The 27,902-nt window shown below is 37.9% G+C and overlaps 1 protein-coding gene across 2 annotated transcripts in view; it reads right to left on the reverse strand.

The window, feature by feature from the left end:
• Positions 1 to 660: 660 nt before the first annotated feature.
• GABRA4 (gamma-aminobutyric acid type A receptor subunit alpha4) overlaps positions 661 to 27,902 on the reverse strand; it is a 46,432-nt gene continuing 19,190 nt past the window's right edge. For both annotated transcript variants that reach the window (XM_021525245.2, XM_021525327.4), the window contains one exon: positions 661 to 12,716. In XM_021525245.2, coding sequence (XP_021380920.1) covers positions 12,183 to 12,716 — 534 coding nt within the window. In that variant the 3' untranslated portion in view covers positions 661 to 12,182. The remainder of the gene's footprint in view (positions 12,717 to 27,902) is intronic.

Below are 27,902 nucleotides of genomic sequence, written 5' to 3' on the forward strand. Positions count from 1 at the left end.
ATCTATAACCTAACAGTAGAAATCCCCATTTAATCAATGCAAGTGATGTGAGTAAAATGTGAGCTGTGGGGTAGGGAGTATCATGCCGTGTAGCAACAAGTGGCAGCAGCAGCATGTACGACTAATTTCTGCTACAGGCTTAAAAATGACAGCGACAAAAGCTAGGAGAAAGGGCTGTAGTCTCCCAAATCTATGATCTAGCTGTGGTTGTCAAACATAGCAGATTTCTTGGCATCAACATCTGTCCCTGAAGCAAGGAGCAATTACAGCATTTTGCAGCACTTTGCAGCACCGCTGACAGCTTTCAGCTCAACCTGCAATAAGATTTGATTGTCCTGGCCACACTTAGCAAAAGAAATTAGGATTCCCCACTCCCTGCTTTGCATGGGCCACTACTCATACCAAAATTATTTCTCCATACATGCCTCTATACACATATTTTTTGCAAGCTATGGTTCATTTTTGCTGAAACACAGTTTCTACAAGTCTGTGGCTTCTAATGTAGCCTTTCCAGGCCCAAGAAAAGAGTAATAGAAAATCACTTTAGGTCATGTAAAGAAATAGAGCAGCTGATGAATGGTCTGTTGGCAGGTGAGGCAAGAAGGAAGTGCTCTTAGATTACCTCACAGGAATAAAAAATAAATAAGCTTGACAATAAAGTGAGCATTGCTAATCTGTGTATTATTTGTTTCTGCTGCTGTGAGAGAGGCAAGGTTTAGCTTTTAGCTTGTTGACGTAGTGAGATACATCATGACAATGATACATCAGTAGACTGGTCTGCCATCTTAATAAAGCAGATTAACATTCATCATATTGCTCATGAAACCCATTCCGTTATCTGTTCATATCTAAAACATCAGGTTGATTGAATCATTTAGCTAGCGTCAATGTCACATCAATAATTTCAGGAGAATTCATATTAAAGAGGTTTACTGTATTCCTTCCTCTTTCTGCTTCAGGCCACAATTAGAAAGACAACTGTTTAAGAACTCTCACAATTGTATTTTATTTGACATCAGCAATACACTGGAGTATAATAGGAACAATTTTTTTTGCACAATCTTTCTTGCAAAATGGATTTATTTTCCAAATACATAGATGTTCATAATACAGGAAGGTAACAGTTAAGCTGCACAATAGCAAAACAAGTTGACAGCTATCAAACCACCTTTTAAGTTTGTTCGTATAGTCAGGTGACCAGCATTGAACATATTATTCAAATAATTTTGTTTACCTCTGATTCTTAAAATCTTCCCAACCACATTGTTCCATGCAACTAAAATGTGCACCAAGAATAGTGTAAAAGAATTCAACCAAAGGCTTCCCTTGCTTTGATTTCCTTTTAATTTTTCCCCATGTATGAGCCAATACAAAGGGATAAACATCAGAATTTGAAATGGCACAGGAATTCTTGCAACATGCATCCAGGACAGCCACATATTGCAGAAGTAGTAAGTTATTGACAGAGAAGATAGGACTTTCCTGCAGGGGGTGTTTAAAAAGCATTTTTACTATGCTCACTTTATTTTCTGCATGCCACTACTTTTACAGAAAAAAAAAGATAAAAGTACTTCCAAAAGCTTCATATTTTTCACTGGTAGTCTTCCTTGCAATGTCTAAGCCTAAACTGAGATGTCTTGGTTGCAATGGACAGGGCTTCTCAGGAAAAGAAAAGTTTACAGTAAAGCAAAATATCAGTAAATACTATCTTTTTTTTTTTTCTTTTACTTCTTTTCATTTTCAGCTTAAAATGACACAAGATATAGCAGCTGCTACACATCACATATAAATTCTTTTTTTTTTGGTTTCTCAGTTGGTACATAGGTCTTAAACTTCGAATTAGCACAGAAGTTGATATCTCCCAGCCTGCCTCTCAGCTGTGAATTTGTGAGTAGAAAGAGTGAGAGAAAGGATGCTCTCCATCATTTGTTAGATGGACTGATTTTAACAGCTCACTGAAGTACCTCAGCACTTTGGAATATCAGGACTGGCAGAGTGCAAGGGTGGTAGGTAAAGGTAAGGAGAAAAAGGTACCCAGGGCAACTTCTAGGCACCTTATTTACTTACTACCAGCAAGTGTCTGCAGATGGACTTTTAACATACTGTGCTCTGTATGCTTGCTAGTGATGCAGCACAGAGCACAAGTGGGTTGGCAGTGCTAGCAGTCATGCAGAAAATTTAGAAACCTGAAAACTTTTTTCTGTTCTACAACTGACCTGTATCTCAAGCAGACAAAGTTGGTTTATGCCACTGCACTAGCACTGGATCTTGAAGCCCACCCCTAAATCCTTACACACCATATTTTAGGACTCCTACCCTACTCACACTGTGCCTTGCTGCTTGACAGCTAGGGTTTATCTGCCCCTGGCATGGATGCACATCCTCTCCCTGCCCAGATTCTGCTGTCCAGCTGGTGATGGAGATGTGATGCACAGAGAGCCTGTGGCTAAAGGGAAGGGATGGGAATCCCACACCATCCCAGAAACTGCTGCTCCTCACCTCAGCCATGCAGCAAGGGAGCATAGTCAGGGACAGAACTTGAACAAACCAAAACAGCACAAAAGTAGCAGAACATGCCAAATAGTAGGTTTAGATTGTTCATTTGGGAAGTTTAAAACAGCTAATGAGCAGCCCTTAAATCTAATTCAACTCTTACATCTTACCTCAGCAAAATGCTTCAGCTCTTTTTATCCAGAACTGGGATACCTTCTCCTGCTGAGCACATTGCTCCATCATTCACAAAAACATGCTCCTAACTCAGCAAGGCCAGCATTGAGTGCCCTCCTAACTGGACTGATGTACTGAACCTAAAAATTCCTAGGTCTTCCACAGTTCACCCATGGCATAGCAGAAAGAAATCTTGAAAGTGTACAGGGAAGCTGGTTAATTGCATATACTTAGTAAGATCAACTGAGAATGTGAAGATGAAAGAATGTCTTTTTTTCGCTTACATATAATTTCTTATCTGATTTCACTATATTTATGCATATAATAGCCAGAGAAGTGAGAAGTAGCATTATAAAACCCCTCCACAGAATTTTCCCACCTTCTGTTTATATATCATCTCCACGTTCTCCAAAGAGAAAAAATACAATCCATGTATTTATGAAGTGGCTACTGAATATCCCACAGCTAAGCAGCTATCTTTGTGAGATAATCACAGACAGATGTTTGCATAGAAGTATTTCCTACCTTCCTGAAGTTTGCAATGGAGCTTATGATTTCCATGTCTGCAGGTGAGGAAGACTCATTAAAAAAAATGTTTAAAAAAATGAAAATAATTCAGCTTGATTTTCTTCTTAATAATTATGCAACAAAATGGAGAAATGTGCAATTATGCAACAAAATAGAGTATCAAAGAGAAACCCCCTTTTCCCAATGCTTAAGATACAGGGATGATGGTAGAGGCATAATAACTATGCCTACAAAAAAGTCAGAGATGGCAGTTCTGTCTCTGGGAAGGCCCACAGGCTGCTGGCAGGAGACTGTGGGTACTTACCAGGCAGCAGCACTAATCAACTTTTGTTTCATTACCACACCTGCATTTCTCATACCCACCACTCTCCATTTCAAAACATTTAGCAGATAGGCAAGGAGCAGACGACTGCAATAGACCTTGGTGCTCCTCTGGGATCTTCTGTGCTGTTGCAGAGCATAGGAGCAGTGCTAATCTGAAGGAAGTTTTCATTCTGCCCTATTTTGTACTCCAAAAAGGTATTTTCCATCCTACCCCTACTATTCCAAAGACCCTGTTGCACTACAGGACAGTTTGGATGCACAGCAACATGAAGGCATTCCAGCTGGCAGCAGGAGCTCCCTCACATCTTTTCAGTCTTCTAGCCACAGCATCAGAACCCTTAGGGGAGATTAACTGTGCTGATCCTTGGGCAGGATTTGAAGTTGGAGTTGAATTCCACATTGCACTCAGCTTGCTCCTATGCTGCCTATTTGGAAAGGGGTTTAGGGGTATTTTCATAAGTGGCTTAATCCAATATAAGCTCTGCTCAGTCTCTGAGAGATGCAGTCACACCCTCCTTACCTTCTTTTTCTGGCCACAGACTCCTGTCTTCTCCTACCTGAGCAACACAACAGCTCTCATGCACTCACAGTGGGCTACACACACACCTTTGCCTTTTGTGGGATCCGTGCTGTGCAAGTGCCAACTTGTGGATGTACATTTTCAGACTTGGCAACTCTAAAATGCAGGTGCAGCCCACAGGCTGTAGCACTGACTGGATTATCAGAAATGCTCAGCACTAAACAGCTCCCATGAATTCAGGTACAAGAATGAAGCCTTCAGATTTAGTAGGAAAGCATGATACTTTAAAAAGAACTGGTTGTTACTGTGATGAAAGCTGTTTTCTTCACCCACATCCACTCTGATAACTGAATTAAATCAGAGACAGTACTCTCTCTATTTAGTCTCTTAAGCATAAAGCAAGTTAAATGTTAAACATTCCAAAGTGCCTCATTACTGAGAATTAAATATATAGAGTCTCAGAAAGATTTAAAAAAATATTACTGTTTATATTTTGGTTGAGAAATGTTCTAAAACAAAGGGAAACAGTAAAACTTAATAAAACTCATTCTTTTTCCCTTCTCATTCTGTCTCCTAATTCTTCCTGGCTGACAAAGAAAATACTATTTTCGAAAACTTCAATGGAACACAAATGTTTATAATAGGACATTAGAAAATTTTCTTTAATACATTCTCATTATACTTATAATGAAGAAATAATTATTTCTAGGCTGTTTCCTGCCAGATGCAGTTCTAGTACCTCTATTAGGACATATCTTAAAATAACTGCTTCGTAGCAAGAAACTAAATTTTTCATCCATACTTAAGTTTTCCCTTCTCTCCTTTGCTCTCTCTTCAAATAACTTCATCGATTTGGGGTCTTTCCAAAATTCTGGCCTCTCTTTTTGTTGTTTTTTTTTTAGTCCATGTTTTGTAATTGGTATAATTCATAAAATCACCTTTGTGGAGAAAAAATTACTACAGGGGGCACAGGAGGTTTAAGAAAGCCTGAGAGAGCCTCTGTTTTAATGACAGTGGAGGTAAGAGGAGAATCCTCAGGCTGTGGTTTCACACCAGCATTAACCCAGCTCAAAGCATCAATCCAGGCTCCTCACACCCTCCTTTGTACCAGAACTAGGATGGGAGATCAGATGGATCCCATTACACTAACCAGCCAAAGGGAAACAAAGCAAAACTGGGGGTTTAGCTAGACAAATCATTTCAGCCTGCTTCCCCACAAGCACTGAAATACTTCCCCTCACACAAAGCAAGGCAATAAAGAAGGTGAGAGTTCTACATTCAGCAGTAATACAGTTTTATGGTAGAGTCATAAAAAAAGCTTGCAAAAAGCCCATGGATTCTGCTTGTAGTCCCTCTGGTGCAGACTGCTCCAGAAGATGGCAGAACATAAGCCAGCTCCAATTCAGAAGCCTCTCAGAATAAAAATGCCCTGAGTCCTGCCTTGCCTGATGCGCTCCATCAGCCCTTCAAACACAGGTTGAGCATTCAAGACCAGGATTTTTCACAGGCTGATTAATTTTTACCACAAAAGCACTGCTGGTATTGCTTTGCAAAGGCATATATCTCCAAATATTTTAAAGTAATTGATTAAGAGCTCTGGCTATCTGAAACATCTCAAATCTTCACCACTCATCTGGTGATAGAGAATGTTACCACAAATTAACAGAAAAAAAAAAAAAAAATACATGTACATACAGAATCATCTATTTATGAGAAGTTAATTTGACAACCTGGCACACCCTAAGAGAAAAGGAGATTTTCAAGCTTAGAAATATAAAGCATACCATGACATTACGCTTAGTAATAAGGTTAGCTATCTCATATTTCAAAATAACTTTGAAGAAATACATGTAGACATTCTTTACTTCTGAGACTTCCATCCTCATAGAAGTTTTACTTACCATGGAGATGAGCCACCAGCACAAGATGATGCAAGACAAAGCAGTGCTCAATTAAATTTTTCAATGTATTGAGCTCAGAAGTAGAGCTGAGCACTTATACTGGCATCTGCTTCTTCTACCAAACTCCAGTTAAATATTTTCCAAGGATGAAGCATATTCACAAACAGTGATTTCCTTTAAAGTTTCTTTATGTCATCAGATCATCCACAGACTGCTGTCAGTTAACAGCAACCTGGATACAACATTCACAAAGACACTAAGTAAATGTTGACACAAGAGCAAGATGACCAGCAGGAAATAACCCAGATCTTCATGTTATTTCAATATTAATTCAGTAATACCACACTCTTCCTACACATCTTGTTATTGAAAACAGGTATACAAAGACAGTGATAAAAAAATACCTACCTCATATGGTGTTTCCATCCAGAAAGGTATTCTTTCAATACAGAATTATTAGCAAGTGCATCTTGAGTTTGTCTCCTTAAAATTCAGGGAAATTATATTATTTCAAGGGATATATGTATATATGTACCCAGGCTGCAACAGCATTAGTATTTTTAAATGCTTCAACTACACTAACTTTTTAAAAACCATTTAAAAATTGATGGGAGTTTGGAAGGTTTTCTAGAAAAGGGAATTTTCAAGGCTTTTATTTTGCCACTGTTATTTTTATTTTGAAAAAGCCATCATGCTCTCTGTTCCTCTTGCACAAGAAAATGAAAATAGAATTATGACTTAAAAAATCTAGTGAACTGCAATGCAAAAAATCTAGTGAACTGGTTTGCTTTGAAATCCTTTCCAGTGGAATAAAACAAAAAGCATAAGAAAGTCTAAGAGATACTTTTAGATGCATTAAGTTATGGACTAGAAGACAATGCCATTCAATTCTGAAATAAATACCTAACACATTTCTAACTCATGTAAAAACAAATTATGTTTTTCAAATACTATCAATTTTTACAGTAATTGCATTTTTCATTCCCTCCAGTTAACACAGAATATAACATTAGCAAAAGAGATCTTTACAGGGTGCTCTGTACTTCGCACTACTCTCACTTGCCTGGGATGTGGCAAAAATTGACTTTCAGAGTCTGATTTACTCAAAACACACTGAAACTCTCCCCACACTCACATTCTACAAAATAGCTACATCTTGACTCCAGGGAGAGGACTACAAATGAAAATTGTACAAATTAATGCATATCAGACTCTTAAAATGGCACAGTTTTCCTGCCAGTAAACTTCCCATTTAAAGTGCACTGAAGTAAATGAAAAACACATATTGGTGTCAGTGGATACCAGTAAAGATTCTTAAAAAAAAATGTAAACTCACCTTGGAAGTCCACAGTGAAAGAAATACAAGGTCTTGGGGAAAAAAAAAAAAATCTAAATAATTTTAAAATATGCTACTGTCATTTATCTTAATTCTTTTTCCTGGATTTTTTCCCTTGTTTTTTAGGGTTGGTTTCTGGTAGTTAATACTGACCTCCATAGAGCTATTTGCCCCTCTAATTTTCTTTGAGTATGAAATTTTGTTTATGCAGTCTTGTTCTACCACATATTAATAGAGGAGCTGTACTGTTTATGCTTTATTGCTTTACTCCTGTCAGAGTATGAAGGGAAGCACCTCCTTTTCTCCCTACTTAGCACTGGCCTGCTGCAAACCTACTGCTGTATGGCCCTGAAGTTCTGTAAGACTTCTACAACTTTGATCATCCTTGGTTTGATCGATATCATCAGCACATGTTATAGTAAACCTAGGCTTCTCAACACAGCTGCTTTTTTTCTAATCTATTATTCAGTCCTAGGATTAAATAAAACCAAGGGTGGGTTTTTGTCAGCTGTCTGTATTACAATTCATAACCAGTGCTAGCCACACAAACCCTTATTTTAGTGAGGTCAAGCCCGGTTGGCAAGTCCCAGGAAGACAAGGTACAACTCACCAAAATTTCTTTCCTCCTTAATCTTCTAAGTCAAGCAAAAGTTATAGGAAGTATGCAAAGTCCATGATCTACTCTGATATCCAGACCTCTTGGCAGCTTTTGGGATTTGTATGTATAGTGTGCTATAGCACACTGAAAAAAGTACCCTAAGAAATCTGTAATATCTATGGGAAAATGTCCCAGATGGCCAATGTGTCTCTTACAAAGCCTGTGTGTCATTCTCCCATTCTGACCTTCCCTACACGTCTAACAGCACAAGGAACATAGGAAGTTAGGCTTTGGATAAATTGGTTAAATAGATACTGCATATCCTGATGTTCTCACATGGCATACAGACAATGAGCTACAGCATTGAGGGACACTGAGGCCAAATGACATACACAAGGTGCACATTAAGTAGAAGAAGATGGAATTCTGGATATAACAAAAGCTGAGTTCATTAAATTCTTTGTACAAATACTGGTTAATCCTATTAAATACATTTACTTGGTTTCCCCATTTTTTGGTAAGGTCCATCCTGAAGGACAATGATGAGATGCCAAAGGCTACACTTGAGCACCCTGTAATCAATAACTCTCCTCTCCTGTTAACAGAAGAGCTCTTATCACATTCCTTATTAAACTATTTACCTCTTTCATTCAATTATTGTCTAGTTTACTTGCCCAATCAAAGTGTAATGTAGAGTGGATAACAAAATAATTTAAAATCTTTTTTCTCCTTCAAAGACACATGGGAGAAGAAATGCACTACAAACATCCATTTGATGGAGATAAGTCAATTTTTTAATAGAAGGAAAAACAGATTGCAGTACTGCTGGTGAGCTCCAAGAGTTCAGGACACCTTGAAGGTCTGGGGTCTAAGTTTGCCACCTTTCTCATCTTCATTATTTTCACAGTTGCAGTGAAACCTGTTAATCATGGGCTCACAATTGACTACAAACTACACTTCAGTTCCTGTGAAGGTAATCTTCCTGAACCAAGTTTTTAAGTGTTTTTCTCAAGTGACTGCATTAGTGGTCAGGGCTGCATCTCTGCAATCTGTAGGAGTTTTGCTGCTGTAACAATGTCTCTGAGGAAACATCAGTGGAGAACTATCTCTATTTCCTTGTAAAGATTTTTGTCTTTCCCTCCACTGTTGATAGATGTGAACTTATCTGAAGTGTTTGGTTAGTTTTAAGCCATTATGATACTATAAAAAAAAAAAAAAAAGATTGCTCAACAAAGCCAATAGGAAAATAGAACAAAAACCTAAAATTATAGCTCCTGTAGAGTTCATCTCCCTGAAACTCATCTCTAATAAGCTATTTGGTCACTAAAATGATCTCTGCAACATTCCCTTAGGATTTCAGTTAGCAGTTTTGAACATTTGGGCTGCTATATTTAGTATATTCCTCCTTTTGTGCTTTCAAGTTACAGTATCACTGAGTATATTGCAGGCTCTTTTTCATTTTACTGTTTCTGATCATTCAGGGAGATTAAAGACAATGAAGAACTACTGTTAACAGGAAATTTCTATTTACATTGTCCACATGTACTTGGGAAAGGTAATTATGGCAATTTCTTCATCTGCTGCAACATAAAAATGTAGTACAGTTCAATAAATTAGTCCTAGGCTCATCATGATTTTTTTTTTAATATACTTCATTTTGAATTTAGGCATGGAAGTGTTGGAAGATATTTCGGGAATACACTAGATATTTAAAATACACAACTTTTTCCATGGTATCACTAAAATTTTCTCCCAAAATGGAAGAATAGAAATAAATATCTGTAATTTATTATTTTTCAGCCCTTTTCCCTCTTTATAGGCCTTTAAACAGAAACTACAAGTGAATTCAAGCAGCACATTTAGACCAATCAGCCTGAACTAGTGTTGATCCCACTGAACAACACACTTGAAAAAGTTGATTATAAAATCAGTATACAGGGATAGGTAGAAAGAACAGATAACTGCTTCTAATGAATTGTTTAAAGCTCTGCCTGTGAAAAAACATCTAGGTTTTCATCAAAGAGTAATTTCAATTACTTCTGGTGCAAAAACTAGGTTCTCCACACAGGTCACCATTCTTCATGCTAGAAGTATTTTATTATTTGCGCAATTATGATCAATAGTTGCCAGAGGTTTAGCTTTGTTTATTCTAGTTTAACCAAATAAATAATCCCTTGCATACCATCTTCTATTCTAACAATTCGTAACAATGTGACCTAATTAGAGAGGAAACAGCTACAGCAACTAGCAGTACATCCAAAGATACAAACTACTGCAGTTAGACATCTTGCACGGGTGCTCCATTTCCAGTTCTGTGATATGCCATGTAATGTTTTTCTAATGAGTGCTGTAGTCTCAGCCATCTTCCAGATGTAAAAGATGAAAAAAGCAAAAACCATACCTGGCCTTTTGAGAGCATCCCTTAAGTAAAAGAAAGACTAAGGCAACTGATTATACTCCATTATAATAAAGTTATGTAAGACATTCCCACTGCATTCTATCATCTACAGTTCATTATTACACATGAAAGGATCCAAACTACAAATGAGTGATGTAGTATCTCTTGCCAGGTATCTCCCAGATCCCACAAGTTAAAGGTCATGTTCTCAGCCATGAGCTGGCTAAAAGGCTTGGAGAGAAAGAGGCACTGTCATAGTTTCACCATTATGGGGTCTTTTTACCCTGACTCTTGTTCCAGTCTAAGGCAGTCTTATGCAGGCCTTTTTTTGCCAGCAGCTTGTGGTCTCCATAAATTCCTTGATCATTTTCTTGACACAGAACCACCCAACACTCACCTGATCTGCCCTGCAGCATACAACTTTGACAATAGGCTACCAATCTCCTATTCAGTCAACTAACTGAAGCTAAAGATTAGTCCAGACCCTTTAAAGGCACAGCCAGATCATAGCTGAGAATTTGGCCTTTGATTCTCACTTGTTACCTGCACAGAAGCACTAACCATTTGCCAAGCCAGACAGTTCTGTACAAACATTTATTTTATTTATTGGCAATTTGTTTTCTATCTCTTATAATGAAAATAACATTTATGATAAATATTTCTATCAGGTTTAACTATTCAATTCTTTAATAATGTTGCCTGCTTGAATACTGCAATTTAGAAAGAAAAGCACCTATTTATGCCACATTTTAAAGTAAAGAAATGGATCATAAATTAACATTTTTAGCCTGGGATCCACCTAGAAACTTTACTTTCTTATTTATATCACAGCAGTCCTTCTCAAAAAGGGTGTCTTTTATTCACTCAGTGACATGCCACACTTATCTATGCACAGGAAATGGGGCTTTTTTTGCTTAATTTCCAAGCCACTTTTAAAACTGTGTTGAAAATTTAACTTGATGCAAACACTACATAAGGAGGTGTGTGCAGAGGGGAATGGATACGTGTTTAAAGGAAATCAGGAGTGTAACTGAAAAGTATGGGGGGAAAAAAACCAAACCCAAACCCTAAAGCATCCAAAGAAAAAGCAAAGAATTCAAATAAAATGTTGAACGTTGTGGTCTGGTCCTCATCTACTACAACTGATGTAATTTAGGAATAAATCCACTCAAGCTGGTCTGCAAGGTCGAAGAAGAAATGCCCATTTAAGATCACCTTACCAAACAAGAAAATCCAATTTTGAGAATTACATTAGATTTCAGATTTTACAAGGTTCACTCATTCTTAGTTTGGTGTGAGAATTTCCCAGGTTACAATGCAAAATAATGCTTAGTAAAAATATATGGAGCTCTACAACTCCTTTGCATAACTTTCCTGGAGTTGCACTCTCCCAGGCTGGACTTTCTTCCCTTTTGCCACTCTTGATTTTCTTCCCCCTATTCTGTCAATTTTAATCTATCAGGGAAAGTCTTTTTCTAGCAAGCACTGTCAAAAAATACAGGACATAGACCTCACACTCAGAGAATGCAATGCTGTGTCCAGACAGCAGTGCTAGGTGCCTCAGGCATTTGTAATAGCCAACATGCACATTTCTAGCAGTCAGATGTGTTCCACTGCACAGCTGTGCACCTCTGCCTCTGATTTTTTTCAGGTGCATGTTCCTCCTAAATGCAAGTTCTGTGCAGCCAGAGTAGTTGGTTCATTGCTAGCTGAAAGGAGGAAGACCAATACTGTTACCCATCACTCTCTTAAGAGTTAACTAATTATCCCCAATAACTCCAGCCTTTAGAATGGGAAAGTACCACACAGCTTTTATAAATAAGAGTTACTGACCTTTTAAAATAGTTTCAAAAGAAGAAACTCTGCATCAAATGTGAGTATAATTTAGGAACTACTACATAGCAGCAAAACTACATTAGACTTTCTGATTTTTCCATGGTATCCTTGGATAGATACACCACCCAGTAGACCATGTTAAATGCTCCGAAGGTTACAGGAAATAAAATGCGTGCATATTTGTCTATCTTACTCGTGCCAGAGTGGGAGGCGGGGGGAGGAGGTGGTATGACAGCAGATGGCTTTGCAGATGCTCCTAATGTATTAGGTGTGGTGGTCTGAATCTGCTCCAGTCTAGATCCAAGCAAGTGCTGAATGGAAGGGGATCCAGCTGTGGCATGCTGGGATACAAATCCAGTTAAAATTGGGGTAGAAGGAGGAGCTGGAGGGGTAGCTCTTGCAGAAGATAATGTCTCCGATGCGTTGATTCGTGTGAAAGGGTTGGGACTTGATGCAGAAAGGGAGTGGGGTGTAATGTCAGAAGACCCCTGAGCTACAGAGGGAGGCTGGACAGAGCTGTGCCTTGTGTCAATTCGGCTCCCACCATCTGCTTCAGACTGTACCGTGGCATTCGTTCTTTTCCTCACATTTGAATTGGCATCTGTACTCTGCAAAGTTACAAAAAAATACTTGTCATTCTTAAAATAAACACTCAAACAAAAGCAATGGAAACTATAATCAAGCACTACCCGAGTAATACTCACAAATATAACCATAGCTTGATCCTGAAGAACAAAAATACCAAAACTGATGAAAATAGATTTAATAGCATATAAAGTGAGAAACAAGAGCTCCTTTTACCTGTGGCTGGAATACCAGTGAAGACATATAAATGTGTCACACTACATGTGGTGCAGTACCTATAGAAACTGAATACTATGAAGCTAAAGATTCTCAGGTTAGAGTCACAGCTTTTTCCAGGTTCAAGCTCAAAACAAGATTCTCCAATGTCTACCTATTTCTCCGATGATATAAAAACATTCTAGATGCAACTTACCAGTCATTGAAGGTTTATTTATTCTTTCTATCTCCAGAAAAATAACTACCATACACTAGGAACTCTAGTCTTCTACAGAAGAAGCTGTTAAAATGCACGTATTCAGCAAACCAAGTTATCACATTGCTGCTCTTTCAGAAATAAAGCCAGTGCTTTTTCACATCAACCATAGGCAATAAATTTACCAGGCACAACTGAACCAGGGAATAAATTAGCCTTTCATCAACTACTCCTGTCCATTCTTTAAGTAAGAGAAGTGGTGAATTATCCATCACTCGGTGTCTTCAGGCAAGTCTGGATGTCCTTCTGAAAGATATTCTTCAACCAAATAGTGCTTATTAGGCTGCATGAGAAACCAAAATACAGATAAGGAAGTACAGGAATAGGAAATCCATCAGAGTTTAACATTCTATTGACTTTTGGGAGTAGGACTTGGCCTCTGCCTTTCTTCTCTGCACTTAAGAGGAAGACTAACATCTCTTGAACTTCCTTCTGGAAAGGTATCTAAAGAATTCTGACCTTCAACACTGCACCTAAATATGATGTAAAACATATAATACTTTAGATATGATATGGGAATGTCTTCTAATTAAGATACAAACTGCTTTCCAGAAGACAAAGACTTGAGGACAGATAGGGTACACATAGAGTCTAAATATAGACTGGAGGAAACAACCACTTGCTATTATATAAAAAAATCCTATGTTTTATGCCTCTCCGATGATACCATTCCCAAGCATTGCCCTGCACCACACCAACTGTGCCTTTGGCTTCCCTTCCCTTCAGCCTTCCCAGAGAACCCTGCCAAAACTCACAGCAGAAATCAAAGGGAGAGAAAGCAGGCAGTGATGTCTTTCCTCCATCATCCAACAGCAGTTCTCTCCAGCCAAGTGACAGAGCAGTAACAGAGAGTAGGTTAGGTGTTATTCAAGGTACTAACAGTACCTTGAGTAGCGACAAGAGTGACACTGTGTCTGTCTGCTACACCATTTGTGCTTCACTGTTCTGCTCAAGGAAACAGAAGATTAAGCTGAAAAGAAATCTAAAAAAAAAAAATCAAATCACTTGGAAGTATTCCAATCATGACCAGAATGCTGGTCCCTAATCCTGTTAATTGCAGTACAAATCTGTCACTGGCAATACTGTTGGCCTGAATTTATCTGAAACTGTCGCAGCTTTATTCTTGTTCATGCCTTATGTATTTGCCAGCTCACAGTTGATATATCAAAGAATCCCTCTTAAATTCCAGTTTTCCTTCCTGAATAGAAGCATGTCAGTCCCTTTTATTTATTATTCTGCATCTGCAATCCAAAGAAGCAGAGAACTAGAAGAAGGAAATACCAGAAGAAGCTGGTATTTCCTGAAAGAAACACTAATTTTACTGTTTGATAAAAAAGCCTGAGTCACTCTTTGGGAAGTGCAGAAGTACACACAGGTGTGAAAATTGAATACTTTCCTACTAGGGTTTTCAATGGCCCAGGAATAGTAAAGCCATTTTCAAGACTGCTAAATTGAAATGAAAAAGCACAGTCAGGACAGGGGTACATTTACTAGAGACTTGGTAATACCTGATGGAGTGCTGCATGTTACTTGAAGGCTTGCAAAGCTAAGGAGATGGAAGTCATCAATGTTCACTGCCCAAAATAACATCTCTGTGCCATGGAGAAGCTGGCATTAGTCAATAAGAGGTGAGTTTTACATGCAGATTCTTGGACAACCTGGCTTTGCTCAAGTATGTGTCACACGTTGTAATGCTCTCAAGCAGTGCCTGGGAAGCAAAAATCCCTGGGCTGGGACAGGAGTTGCAAAGTAGATATGCACTGGAACCAAGACATGTCTCGGGCCCTTCATATTCTTGCCTACATTAGACAAGTATCTTAGAAGAATAGAATTACCATGGAGAATAGAATTACCATGTCTTCAGTCACTCCATATGCAACCATAAAGAATAGTCCAATGAGCAAAACAATAAATTAGGTGTAATTAATTTACAGAGGCACCATTTTATGTTCTTGCTCCCTTATACTGTTACCTGTTTTCAATGACCATCTCAGTATATTTCCCTTTTGTGCACCATCATCTACAGACACAGGTAAAACATACAGGTAACAGTCAGGCTCCTCACATTCCAGTCATCCCCATTTCTTTTGTAGGAACTTGTTTCCATCAAAATATTTGCATAATACCTCATCTTCCTCCCTACTTCAACTGTCATCTAAATGACCAAATCAGACCTGTTGTTACTGGATTCACTACTTATTTTCCATTACAATCTCTTCTAGAATAAAATTATCTATCTACTTCAAATGGTCAAAATGTGTCTGTATAAAAGCTTACTGGGCATTTGTTTTCTTGTTACTGACACAGAAAACTTCTACTTCAAAACCTTAAGTTTAGAGAGAAACATATTTTCTCATAACATACACATAAATGTATGCATAAAGCCTGAATACATAACATTGTAAGACTGAAAAATAACACAGCATAACAAGCACCAAAAATGTGAGTACATTTTTTGTTAATTCTCTGGAAACCACCATCCAATCACTCAGAGTATGAAAATCAGAAATGGCATTTTTAACATGCTCCAGACAATGTATCACAGACACCTGGTTGTTCTTGCATAATGTCACTGTAATCGTTTCTATTTGTGTTCTTGAGTAGAATCTTGCTCTTGAAAGGTACTGAAACAAGCATGCTTCATGGAGAACCCAGATGCATGCCTTGTCAAAACAGCAGAATGCAGTCTCCTTGTCAGGATGGCCTCACCAGCACATTGACCATCACATCTCCTCATTTATCCTTTCCTTGCACTTGTTTTACTCAAAACAATATCATGGCAATACTTCATTTTCCTCATTTAAAGCACTCAAGTATCACTCCTTGTTGATTTGTCCAGTTAAAAATTTTCTAGCAAAAACTCTTATTACTGGTTTTATACACAGGGCTCTTGTACATTTCTCTATTCAACATCATAGGAATCACAATCTACATCATAGGAAGATTAGTGACAAGGTCACTAATAAAAATATCAAACAAGCCTGATTCTGTGGCAAGCCTTAACAACTCAAATTCTGTTGTAAAACATAGTAAAATACAATGCTCAGTTTTTGTTAGGAAAACATTCCACAGTCATTTCAGTATTTACCCCTAGTAAAAGAATAATGTGATAACGACAATCTGACCAACAAAACTATAAATGTATGCAAAGCACTTGCTACCTCCCAAAAATATTTCACTTTATCTTTTTTAAAACAACAGCAAGAAACACAAAACTACCACCTTTTAGTTAGGAAGCACTGACTACGTTTGCGTGGCAAGGTTTGCATGACACAGGGGAGGGGTGGCTTCTGTGAAAAGCTGCCAGAAACTCCCTGTGTGTCTGACAAATATGCATCTGCAGCCCATGGAGGTCCCCATGCCAGTGTGGAGCAGCCTGTTTTTGAAGGACTGCTCTCCATGGAAGGGACTCACACTGCAGCAGTTCATGACAAACTGCACAGCCTGGGAAGGACTCACACTGGAAAAGTTCATGGAAGACTGTCAGCCCCAGAAGGGGCCTCACACTGGAGCAAGACAAGAGTGTGAAGATTCTCCCCCCTGAGGAAGGAGTGGCAGAGATAACTTGTAATGAACTGAGTGCGACTACCATTTCCCATCCCCCTGAACCACTGTAGGGCAGGAGATTAATTCAGGAGTAAATTTAAGCACAGGACAAAGGCTGCAGAGAAGATGTTTTAAGATTTAGGGTTTTTTTTCTCATTACCCTACTCTGCTTTGAGTAGTAATAAATTAAACTAATTTTTCCCAAGTTGACTCTGTTTTGCCTGTGATGGTAATTGATGAGAGAGCTTTCCCTGTCCTTATCTTGACCCACAAGCCTCTTGTTGTATTTTCTCTACCCTGTGCAGTTTAGGAGAGAAGGAATAGAGCATCTTTCGTGGGCACCTGGTGTTCAGCCAGGGTCAACCCATTACAGGCAAAAAACCAAGAAATATAACATGAAAAACAAATAGGAGCCAAATGAAAATGCAAGCCAAGATAGGAAGGGATTATCCATGTAAGGAATCTTTTATGAGGGCAAGTCAGGAAACCACTCAATTGTCCTGAGCCAACAGGACTGCCGTGCTAGTCCAGAAGGGGCTCCACAGCAAACACCGAGTGCCCATTTTTCATATTCTCACTCTAGATTAAGAAAAGTTCTGATTTTCTGGAGGCATTTCAGTAAGACTTTTGGTAGACATTTAAAATTGTGCAGCTCAGGAATGCAAAATTGGAGCCTGGAAACTACCATAACATCCAGTGCAGCCCCAGGCTTAATAGATCTGATAAATTTTGCCTGTCAATAAAACAACAAATTCTGCTTAGGTAAATGACACCTCACCTTTTCTTTGAAACAGTCTATCCATCTGATAGGTCCAACCAATTAGTCCAACCAATTCCACACACACTAGAAACTCTGATCATAACCACCAACAAATCAGAATTTGTTAGCACTTTGCTCTGATATAGCCTCCTTCAAGAGGAAACCTTTTTGCTATAGATCCTATCAGAAGAATTCAGCCTCTGAACCGTTACTGACAGAAACAGTATGGATGAATTTCAAAATTTTGGCTAATTTTTCTGTGCATAAACAAAGTTCTCAAGAGCTTTGAGAATATATATATCGTCCTCATCCTAATTGTAAGACATCTTCATTGGCTAAAGCTCTGTGGTTGGCTGGGATACACTAATGCCTATTTTATTTTTAAGAGTCAAGATCAGCAACAGTGAAAACTAAATTCCAGCTTTGATGGGACTTCAAACATTTATTACCAAAACTTTCATCATGCCAAAAGTAGATAGATTAGATAGATGAGTGTAGTAAAGCCAAGGAATTGACCAAATATGGGAAAATGTGGACTACAGTCTTTTTCAGAAGAGATTGATAATCACTCCTCCTTTCTATCTAAATTAATATTTTCTTAGTAAATACAATTTTAAAAAGAAAGCAAAACAAAAAACATGCTCAGTAAAACAGGTTTAGAAAACTCGCATCCAATGCATAAGCATACTTCACTGAGGAGGAAGGAAGTTATATAGGATAGGCCAGGAGGTTCAAATTCAGTCAGACAAATTTTTGTCTTCTTGCATGCAATATGCAAGAAGATTTTGGAAGTATTTACTGCTTTAAAAGGCATAGAGATTTTGCTTTACTTGTAAGTATCACATGCTATTTCTCATGCATTTTATATTTAAAATAACTAAATTAGGGAAAGAATCATTGCATACAAATTCTTCCTATGTGTAATGTCCTGATGCAAGATGCCCTTTTGCTAGTACTAGAACAGAAAGTCCATTTCATTTGGCATGAAGATAGGACGTCTATACCAACCTCGTTACAAGTGTGTGTAAAATTTGGTAATTAATGCTGTATCCTTCCCTTTACCAGTGGATTCACCTGCAATTAACCATGAATAATACAATGAAAGATGCTTTCAGTATAGTTCAGGATAAATCTATACAATTTATTGTTAAATACTGTGGCAGATTTGTGGAGTAAATTTGATGGTCAGATATATGATAGAGTATATATAATAAAAAAACCCTATGATAGAGTGTATATAACAAAAAAACCCTACAACAAATCTATTGCCAAAAATCAACTCACACATCATTTGCTTTTCCATTTAAGCTCAACTTTGATGGATACTGCTGTTTACTACAGCACTAAAATGATGCACAAATATGAGTCGATCTAAATTCTTCAATATTTAACAGGGTTTGTACACCATAAACAGCTGCTCACATAATGTGGAAATTTTGAAACTCTTTCTAAGTCTATGTAAGCCTCAACTTGAGCCAAAAAAAAATAAAGTACTGGATTGTTTTGTATGTATTACCAGTTTTTGACAAGCAAGGCAATTTTGCACTTCAATGAAGTCAAGATTGCAAATTTAGCACGAAGTGAAGTAGCATGCAGCAGCTGAGCTGAGGTTCAAGGGAAGGGGATCATCAGCACAGCAATATGCAGTACTGAACTGACAAACTTAGTCATCTTGTTACAGAACAAAGAGAGCTGGTAACAACCACACTGCATATTTCCTATGATAAGGCCAACCTAGAATCCGTAAAACAAACAAGAACATAATTTAAAAGTTACAAGCCATGTCCTGGGGAGAATGCAGCAATGATAAAAGTGATTACCAGGACACCAGGGAAGTTAGTCCTTAGGAGTGTATTTAAAAACAAAAGCAGTGAGATCACTGCAAGCTGTGAAGAAACTCTCGTGTTGGTACAACATTGTGCAGTCAGCTGTTTCATGCAACTCAAGAGCATCTTTCTGTAGCCTGTTAGTGCTCTACATAGCAACTTTAAATCAGTCTCTGTAATTTTAAATTTCTTCATAGTTTTTATGATGGGCACATACTTTTGAGATGTGAATCCAAAATAAGCAGCTCTTAGTGCCTGAGCTAACAGAGTATCAGTAGTACTCAGCATGGAAAATCCCCTTCTTAGGCTCTCTGATCACTAGGAAGCATAGCCATCATCAACTCCTGAAAAACAGGTGCACATTAAAACTAGAGCCATGTATTGGCAATATAATTCAGATGCATTCTTCTAATCTTCCTTGGGACTCCTTGGAAAATAGTTCAGCAGTTGTGGGGTTGGATATACAGACACTTCTGAAGACCTGTGTCAGGCTCACCCTATGAGAGAGCTTCACAACATCACTATGCAAGATCCCAGGGCTGCTTTTGCACTGTGTTTACTCAAGTGGAGAGCTCACTGCTGCAGGTCAATACATTTTCTAGTTCACAACAGATCTTTGCCACAGGATATTACTAAAATTGTATCTTTTTCTGGGACTGAGGTAGTACTTAAAGGAGTAAATTCTCTTTGGCCAGGGATAAATGCACAGCAGACTTTACAAGTCACACCACCACCATCTGGTACCAGTTTTAGTGGGAGAGAGAGCTAACACTTTGACATCCAGCAAGCAGCTGTCAAAGCTGGAGAGAAATGCCCTAGGTAGGATCACAGCCTAAATTACAAGCCTTTGCAGAAGGAGCCACCAACTGCATCCAGCACTTCCAGCTCTGAGCTCTTTCCTGAAGCCAGACAGCTAAGTCACACTGTAAGAAGACACTCATGAGAAGTCTGTCCTCTACTGTAACCCAGCAACCAGGAAGGGAGCATGGGTTTGGTGATAGGAGACCACTTCTCAAATCTGCTCTGTCACAGGGACATCAACACAGGCTTTTCACATATCAGTCATTTCCCCACCAGGCCACTGGATAGTCTAGGACAAGTGATCGTTCTTCCTTGCTAGAGATGTTGCTTTCTCCACACTTCAATCTTGCCCTCCCATTGCAGTACATGCACAGACAAGCTGGCTCCAAAATCAATTCCTTTCCTTCTCCATGGCCCCATATATATTATTTAACATCATGAGAGCAGCTTCAGTAGAACTTCACAAGCCAAGAACTACCTAGCAGTCTGGCTACTAACCTAATTCTCCAGTATTGAAAAGGCAGGACTCAAGTCTCCTCAGACTCCCACAAGGGATTTGTGGGAGGCTGTACGTAATAAGTATGCTGGCCAGGAAGTTGAAACAGGGTAAGTATCCACCTAAGATGCATGGCAAACACTTAAGAAGCAGCAAGTCAGTTCTGTACATGCCCACCCAGGGAAATTTAGTAATTAAGCCAAGGGTCTAATCACAATTTTGCATACTTCATCTCCCTAAGTAAAAAACAAAACCCAAACACAAAACCAACCAGTCAAAAAAAATTTCCTGAAAAGGGCACCACAGTCAAAGCAGATGTAAAATTGCAAAGAATTTTAATTGTTTATTAGAATAATCAGGCATGTAACAATGAGATGTTAGTAGAATGAAATCAAAACTGAACGGCCAATAAACACCTTTATGCTTTTCTGTTAATTTTTCAAGGATACAATTAGCATCTTTCATGATGGCACTACTACACTTTCAATGATATACAGATAAATTAATATATAGGAGAGTCAGTAATGTATTATCTGAGAGCATGGACTTCCTGAACTGGGAGAACTCAATTAATGCAAGCAAAAATTCATTCAAAAATTGGAAAGCTTAGAAAAACCAAAGTCTGGCATCACTTACTGTTTAGCTGCAAAAACAAAATTGTTTGTATGGTAATATCTACCATAGTGGTTTTTATCCTTACCAATCCTTCCTAAGGAAACAGTCTGTTCTTCTGGGAGGACATTGTATAGCCTGCCAAATTCACTATTTGACATTTATCAGGGAAGCAGCATGTTGCCATCAGTGTAAATAATGCTACTTGTCCCAAATCCCACTGAGACACCATATTGACCGGCTGTGAGCAAAAGCAAAACTTGGAGGAGAAATCTACCCTGGTTTACTACTATGTTGCAGAGCCAGTCAATCAGAATTTTGCTGGAATAATACTAGAGAATTTTGGTTGCCTTATAGAGCTCTGGAATAAAGCCAAGTAAAAGCTCCACCTGCCACAAAATATAATGAATTCTAGTCCCTAGCTCTACCAGTGCAGAGAGCAGTGCAAATTATTTGGAAAGAAAAAACAAAAGGGAGATAAGTTAGCCAGTCAACTATCCACTCTGCTCATTTTGCAATCTGAATCATGTGATGGGAGGGGGAAGCATTATGCTTTAGTTTCCAAAAAAAAGCCTTATCCTAATACTATTTAAATAAAGTCTTCCACTACTTAGAGTAAACACTGTCAGGTATTTTGGCATCAGATGAGTAACAGCCAAGCATATCCTCTATATTTCCTTGTCTATTTTGTGACAGTTCATTCTAATGCTTAAAAGAAATTTAAGAATTATCATTTATAACATTTCCTAATAAGGCTTGGAGAACATACCGTTCCAGAAGGATTTTTTTGTCATCCACCAGGTGCAGCAACTAAACTCCTGCTTCATTTTGTACATATTAAAAAAAAAAAAAAAAAAAAACCAAAAAAAAATCACAACAAACCCAACCTCCCCCCCAGAAAAACACTTCCACTACAATAAGAAAAACTCCATTGTCCACCTTTAAATCCCAACAGTTTTGATCTAGCACCCCACCATTTTCTATCTTCACTATAACTGAATTTTGGAATTCAGTGGAGTTTACATCACAGTTAAGCTGGGTCAGAATCTAGGCACAAATCCCATACTACATTACCTACTTCCAGTAATTACTCTGCTCACTTTGCAGTAATGTTTCTACTTACAGTTTAAATTCATTCACAACCCAACCACATAAAAGGTAGAGTAATATCAGAATGTTGAACAAAGACAAAATTTTTGAATATAGCACTTTAATTTGTGATTTTAAAAAGAAATATTATATGAAATATTAAGCTAAATTTTTAATTTTTATGTCTCTCATTTATGCCCAAGTCACAGTGTTTGAGCCTATATTTAGCTTTATACATTATGAATAGTGCCAGTTGATCAGTGGAACTAAGTCTAGTGAACCAAGTAAAAAATAAAAACAAAAAAAATCCCCAAACAAACCAAAAACCAAAAAAAGAACAAAACAAAAAACCCAAACAAACCAACCAAACCCCAAAAAACCATACAACCAAAACCAATAGTAAAAAAGGCCAATAGTAAAAAGCACCTCTCCTCAAAAAAAATAATTTAAAAAAAACACCCAAAAACTGCACCAAAAAACAAAGCAGCAAAACAACGAAAGGCAAAAGATTTTAGTTTTAAAGCATAAAATCAAATAAGCATAAAAAGACCCACAGAGCATTGTACCTGAGCATCACAGCTAGCAAAATATTTCATGAACCATTTTGGATCTATCTTCAGGTATCCAAAAATTGAAAGTTCCCACTAAGTCACTGCAACCTTCTCCCAGGTGATTCTTCTCTTCTATCTCTCAAGTAGCATTTAGTACAAAATGTGCCAGTTGTTTATGACCTGCACCCACTCTCATCCTATTTAAACCTGATGCTAGCATATCTTTACTGTAAATCATCAACACCAAAAATGTTGACTAATGAAATTAGAGCAGCAGAAAATTGTTGACATGTAAAGAAATTATTCAGTGGCACAGCAGCTTCTATTTGTATGGTCCTATCCTTATATTTAGATGAACTCTATGCATTTCTCAAGCTTGACTTCCTTCATTAGGATCTGAGTTTTAAATGCCACTGCCCTAAAAAGCCCAAACTGTAACACCCTAGGCAGTGGAGAAGTAGTGAAGCAGAAAAAAATGGTCATTATATTTAAAATCTGAAATGGTGTCCTAACTGCAGGACTGTTTAAGTCACACAAAGGAGATAGGCTGTGCATCCACATAAGGAGTCCAGTAACCAGACTTGTGGCCCAAGTGTTGCCATCAAGACCAATTTGCTCTTCAGATACTTCCATTCATGTATGAGGCAGGAGGGTTTAGCTCTACTTCACTACTGCTGGGACAAAGGAAGCTAACATTCTACTACTCCAAAGAAGAAGCAAAGTAAGTAAGTGGTACTACTCTAGGTCTTGTATGGTTTTTGTATTTTTCCATCATGTCTGTGTATTCAAATAGAAGTTTTGGTCCAGAGGGTAAAGTTTTCAGTTTCACTGAAATTCTAGACCTTAGACACAAGAGTGTATCTGCTGACATCTCACCATTAAATCAGCTTCAGGGATTAAGAACAACAGCAACAAAAAAATGGCACACTAAAAAAAGGAAGTATCCTACCTATAGCCTCAAGATTGTATGCAGCCCATCAGAACAATTTATCAAACCCAATCTTTGTTCTGTAAGTCAGGAGTCTGGGGAAAAGAGCTGGCCATCAGCCAGATTAATTGCTCTAGGTGTCTGCTCACCAAGGGCTGCCAAAGGATTTCCACTTTTCTCCCACCCCACCATGTAACTTGAACTGTGCCCTTAAATGACTAAAAGGTAAGTATTTCATACCAGAGAAAACACATCTGAATCACACAAAAGCAGTATGCAGGTTGTCCACATGACAACATTTCTCGTAAGCTTGTGGGGTGTCACACAGCACCCAAGCAAGGAGAGGAGTTTCTGCCTACATGGCAGTGAAGAGCTTGACCCCCGAGTTTCCCCATTAGATGCTACAAGACTTGCTAAAGACAAGCTGACATTTAATTGTCTTCAGAAAAGAGGAAGAAAAATTGAGAGTTGCAACCTACTTGTGACTGAGTTTGAAGAAATAATTCCATTCAAAAAGGTTTTTTTGAGTCTGACCTGATTTTTCCTGAGTTTCACACCCTTTTAACAAACAGCTGAGGTTGAAGCTCATGTTACCAGTGTTTAGGAGTCTATTTTTTGAAGACTACTTTTCAGTAGCATTCTTCATCTCCAAAACTGGGTAGGTCTTTAAAAATAAACTTCATAGGAATACAGTGAAAAGGAAATAGTACAGAAGCACAAAAATAGACTCAGGAGTCCAATAACAAACTATAAATCATTCATTTCCATCACATATTGACTTGCAGCAACATTTCTGCTTATACCAACAAAAGCAGTTCAGAACATTTAGGGGTAGGTTCTTTCCTTCTAAACAGAAAGCATTTTAACTTGTTCCCAAAACAAAGAAATCACAGGTAACCAAGGTTTAAGTTACCTCTCTTGGGTTAGACATATTTCAGAGCTATCTTGCTGTGCCTGACAGAAAGTTTGTCCAAGTCCCTTGGGAACTCAAGGCAGACCTCAAAAAATCTTGGGTCCTACTCCTGGGATGTCTTCTGCAGACCCACAGTACTCCTTATTGAAATACATTAAGTTTGTATCAAGAAGTTAAAGACAAGAAGGAGTTGAAATAGGGTAGGCAGGGGAAGGAGTATAAAAAAAAAATTGAAGATTACCATGGCTAAAAAGGAACACAAACTGCATCTGCAGCTATTGCAGGCTTGCTCCTGCTACCCTCAGCCCAGTAAATTAGCTTGATGCTAGGATTTTTTTCTTGTAATTAACACAGTTCAGACTACTTAGGTAGCCTCCGAACTGCATTTAATGCTTAATCAATGTATTAATCAGAAACACCCATCATGTGGCTCCAAAAATGTAAATATAATTACATAAGAGAATAACTTAGAAAAACAGATAGCCCACATTATCTCCAGCAAAGATTCATTGGTTCTAGTGAAGAAATATATAACATAAAGTAATATATCCAAATCATTTGATCATAATGATAAATCATAGGAGTTTCCTTTGGTTCAAGACAGCTATAAAAGTTGTTTTGACTGAAAAGAGAAAAATAACCATCATTAAAAATTCTAATTAGCATGAGTAATATATGAACTGATTCAATACAGAAAATACAGTTTAATTCTATGGTAAGAATTTGGTCAAAAATACACCTGTCAAAAAAGGACTTCTAATAATGTGCAATTTATCTTTACTTTATCAAAGTTTACTATTAATATGCCCAATTTCTAATATCACCAGATAGAAAAATCTTCTCTATAGCTAATCCAGGTTCATAGCCCAACTTGCTCCCTCATAGAATCCTTCAAGGACAATCTCACCATGTTACTTGAGGAAAAAATAAACATCAAAACTGTGAAACCATCCAGTTAATAATACAGAATCAACAGCTCATAAGACAAACCCTTATTTAAAAATATAATGTCAACATGTTTGTTTTCCTTAACAACCTCAACTGCTCTGTAATTTTTCAGGGGACCTATACAGTTGACATCTCAATTGGAAAAAAAGTGGGCAGAGACACCTGTAGACCATTTCAAGGTATAATAAAGTATAGGGCTAGTAGCCCTAAGACAGGGATCTCTCCCAGTTATCAGAAGACCCAAAGCACATTGCAAATGGTGAGATATTCAACAGAAAGAACTGTAAGGTTCAGGTATTCAGGCACCTTCTCTCCCACTTCCTCCCTGGGCTGAGAGAAAATTTTTGATTTTGGGAGACTGGAAAATTCAGTATTATAGGCAAAGTCTGTTTGAAAAAAAATTCAGGTTTAAAATACAACTTTTCCTTGAGCTCTGGCAATTGTATTGCTATCAACAGAGTTTCTACCACAATAGTGTCAGCACAGTACAGATTTTTAAATACTTACTGGGTCAAGAAATCAAGCCTATCTATTGAGAAAAAATGTGTAGATTTACATTAAGAAACATTGCTTATAAGTTACATGCTATAGTCTGGCTATTGTCCTGCATTCGTTGTGCACCACAAACTCACCACCAATCTCAGTACTAAGGAAACTGAGATTTCATTATCAGCACTGACTAGACAGTATTTGTGCAGAACAAAAAGTCAGATTCATTATAAGGAATAAAGAAATATTTAATAATAATAATAATAATAATTTTTAAAATTCTAGATTAGTCCTTAGAAGCAAAATATAGCAAGCAGTATATTACATGTCAGTTTGGAAAGCAGGGTGTAGCATCCACGTTAGGTTCTAGAGAATTAGAGCAGGGACCTGTTCTGCACAGTGGGAGACCAGAAGTAATCCTCCAGTCATAGAAAGGATTGCACAATAGTTAAGTTTTTATTAACAGTAGCTGTGGGCTCACCTTGTACACCTATCTTGGAAGAGCAAAGTCTCAAATCTTAGTATAGGCAGAATTAAGGAGAAAGCCTTGAAAAAACTAACAGTTCAAGGTACAATCAACACTATCACTCACTTACATACTCATAATATTAATGTGTAATCCCTTGAGTAGATTTTTCCCTTGAGTGCTTTCAAAAATCTCCTAATCTGTGAGAGTGCTCCCACATTTATGCCAGTTGTATTAATTAAGCAGTGGAGTAGAACTCTTCACATCTCATTTTATCTATCTTTCAAGTTGAAAGATGTGTATTCTGTCGCTGCTGTTTTAAAAAATAATAATAATAGCAATAGTAATAATAAGAATTTTAAAAAAGAGAGAAAGAAGAATTTCTCCAAAATGTGTATAAATGGTTAAGCATTACACATTACTAACTTAAAGCAATTCTGTCCATGAATCAAAATACTTCTTTGAAGCCTCCATGAGAATGTTTTATTAAGCTACCTGAGTAAACTATTGTTTTTCTTATTGTTTAAAATAAAATCTAATAAATAAACCTAGGATTAAACTGTTCTTAAGTAATTTCGTTTCCCAGGCATGCAAATAAAACCTATCACCAAAATCAGCATATATTTTCACTCCTCAGGAGCAGCCAAGATACTCTGCTAAACTTCATGCTGCACAATCAAAAAGCTTAGCATAAGCTCATACACTCTGTGTACAAGGTGAACTACATGCTACTATAAACATATTTCTTGGTTCCTGTCTCCTACCAGCAGCCAGTGGAGTGACAAATAACAAACTCTTCAGGAGCATATCTATCCTTTTAAGCAGAAATGGGAGCTAACATAACAACACAGCCAGGAGATTGAAAACAGTATCTACAGTAGGAGGGCAAAGAAGAGGAAGAAAAATGGAAGTGGGTGGACAGCAGCTGCACAGCGATAGAAAATGGAAGGGGTGGGAAGGCAAAAATGAGAAGATTAATAGGGAAGGAGACAAACGAGATGTGAAAAGAGACAGAAGACAAAATTAACAAGAGTTAGTCTAAAACAGCACTTCTTAAATCCTGGCTCAGTCAAAGGAAATTACAAAGTCAGCCTGACAGGAAGAGTAAGTAAATCACAACGCTGCTGTCAGTGTCTCACTTCTTGAGTGGTGTTGCCAAGAGCCAGTCCTGGCTGGGAAGTACTGGCCCACTGCGTGGCTGGGACAGTGCTCAATGCCTTCGTTAGCTACATGTCCCATGAACAGCTGCTTCAGAGAGTAAGCACCATTTATTGGGAATGGGAAAAGAGAGGAAAGGGTAATCACCAATGGG

Source organism: Lonchura striata, chromosome 4 (assembly GCF_050655825.1).
Source record: "Lonchura striata isolate lonStrDom1 chromosome 4, ASM5065582v1, whole genome shotgun sequence".
NCBI lineage: Eukaryota > Metazoa > Chordata > Aves > Passeriformes > Estrildidae > Lonchura > Lonchura striata.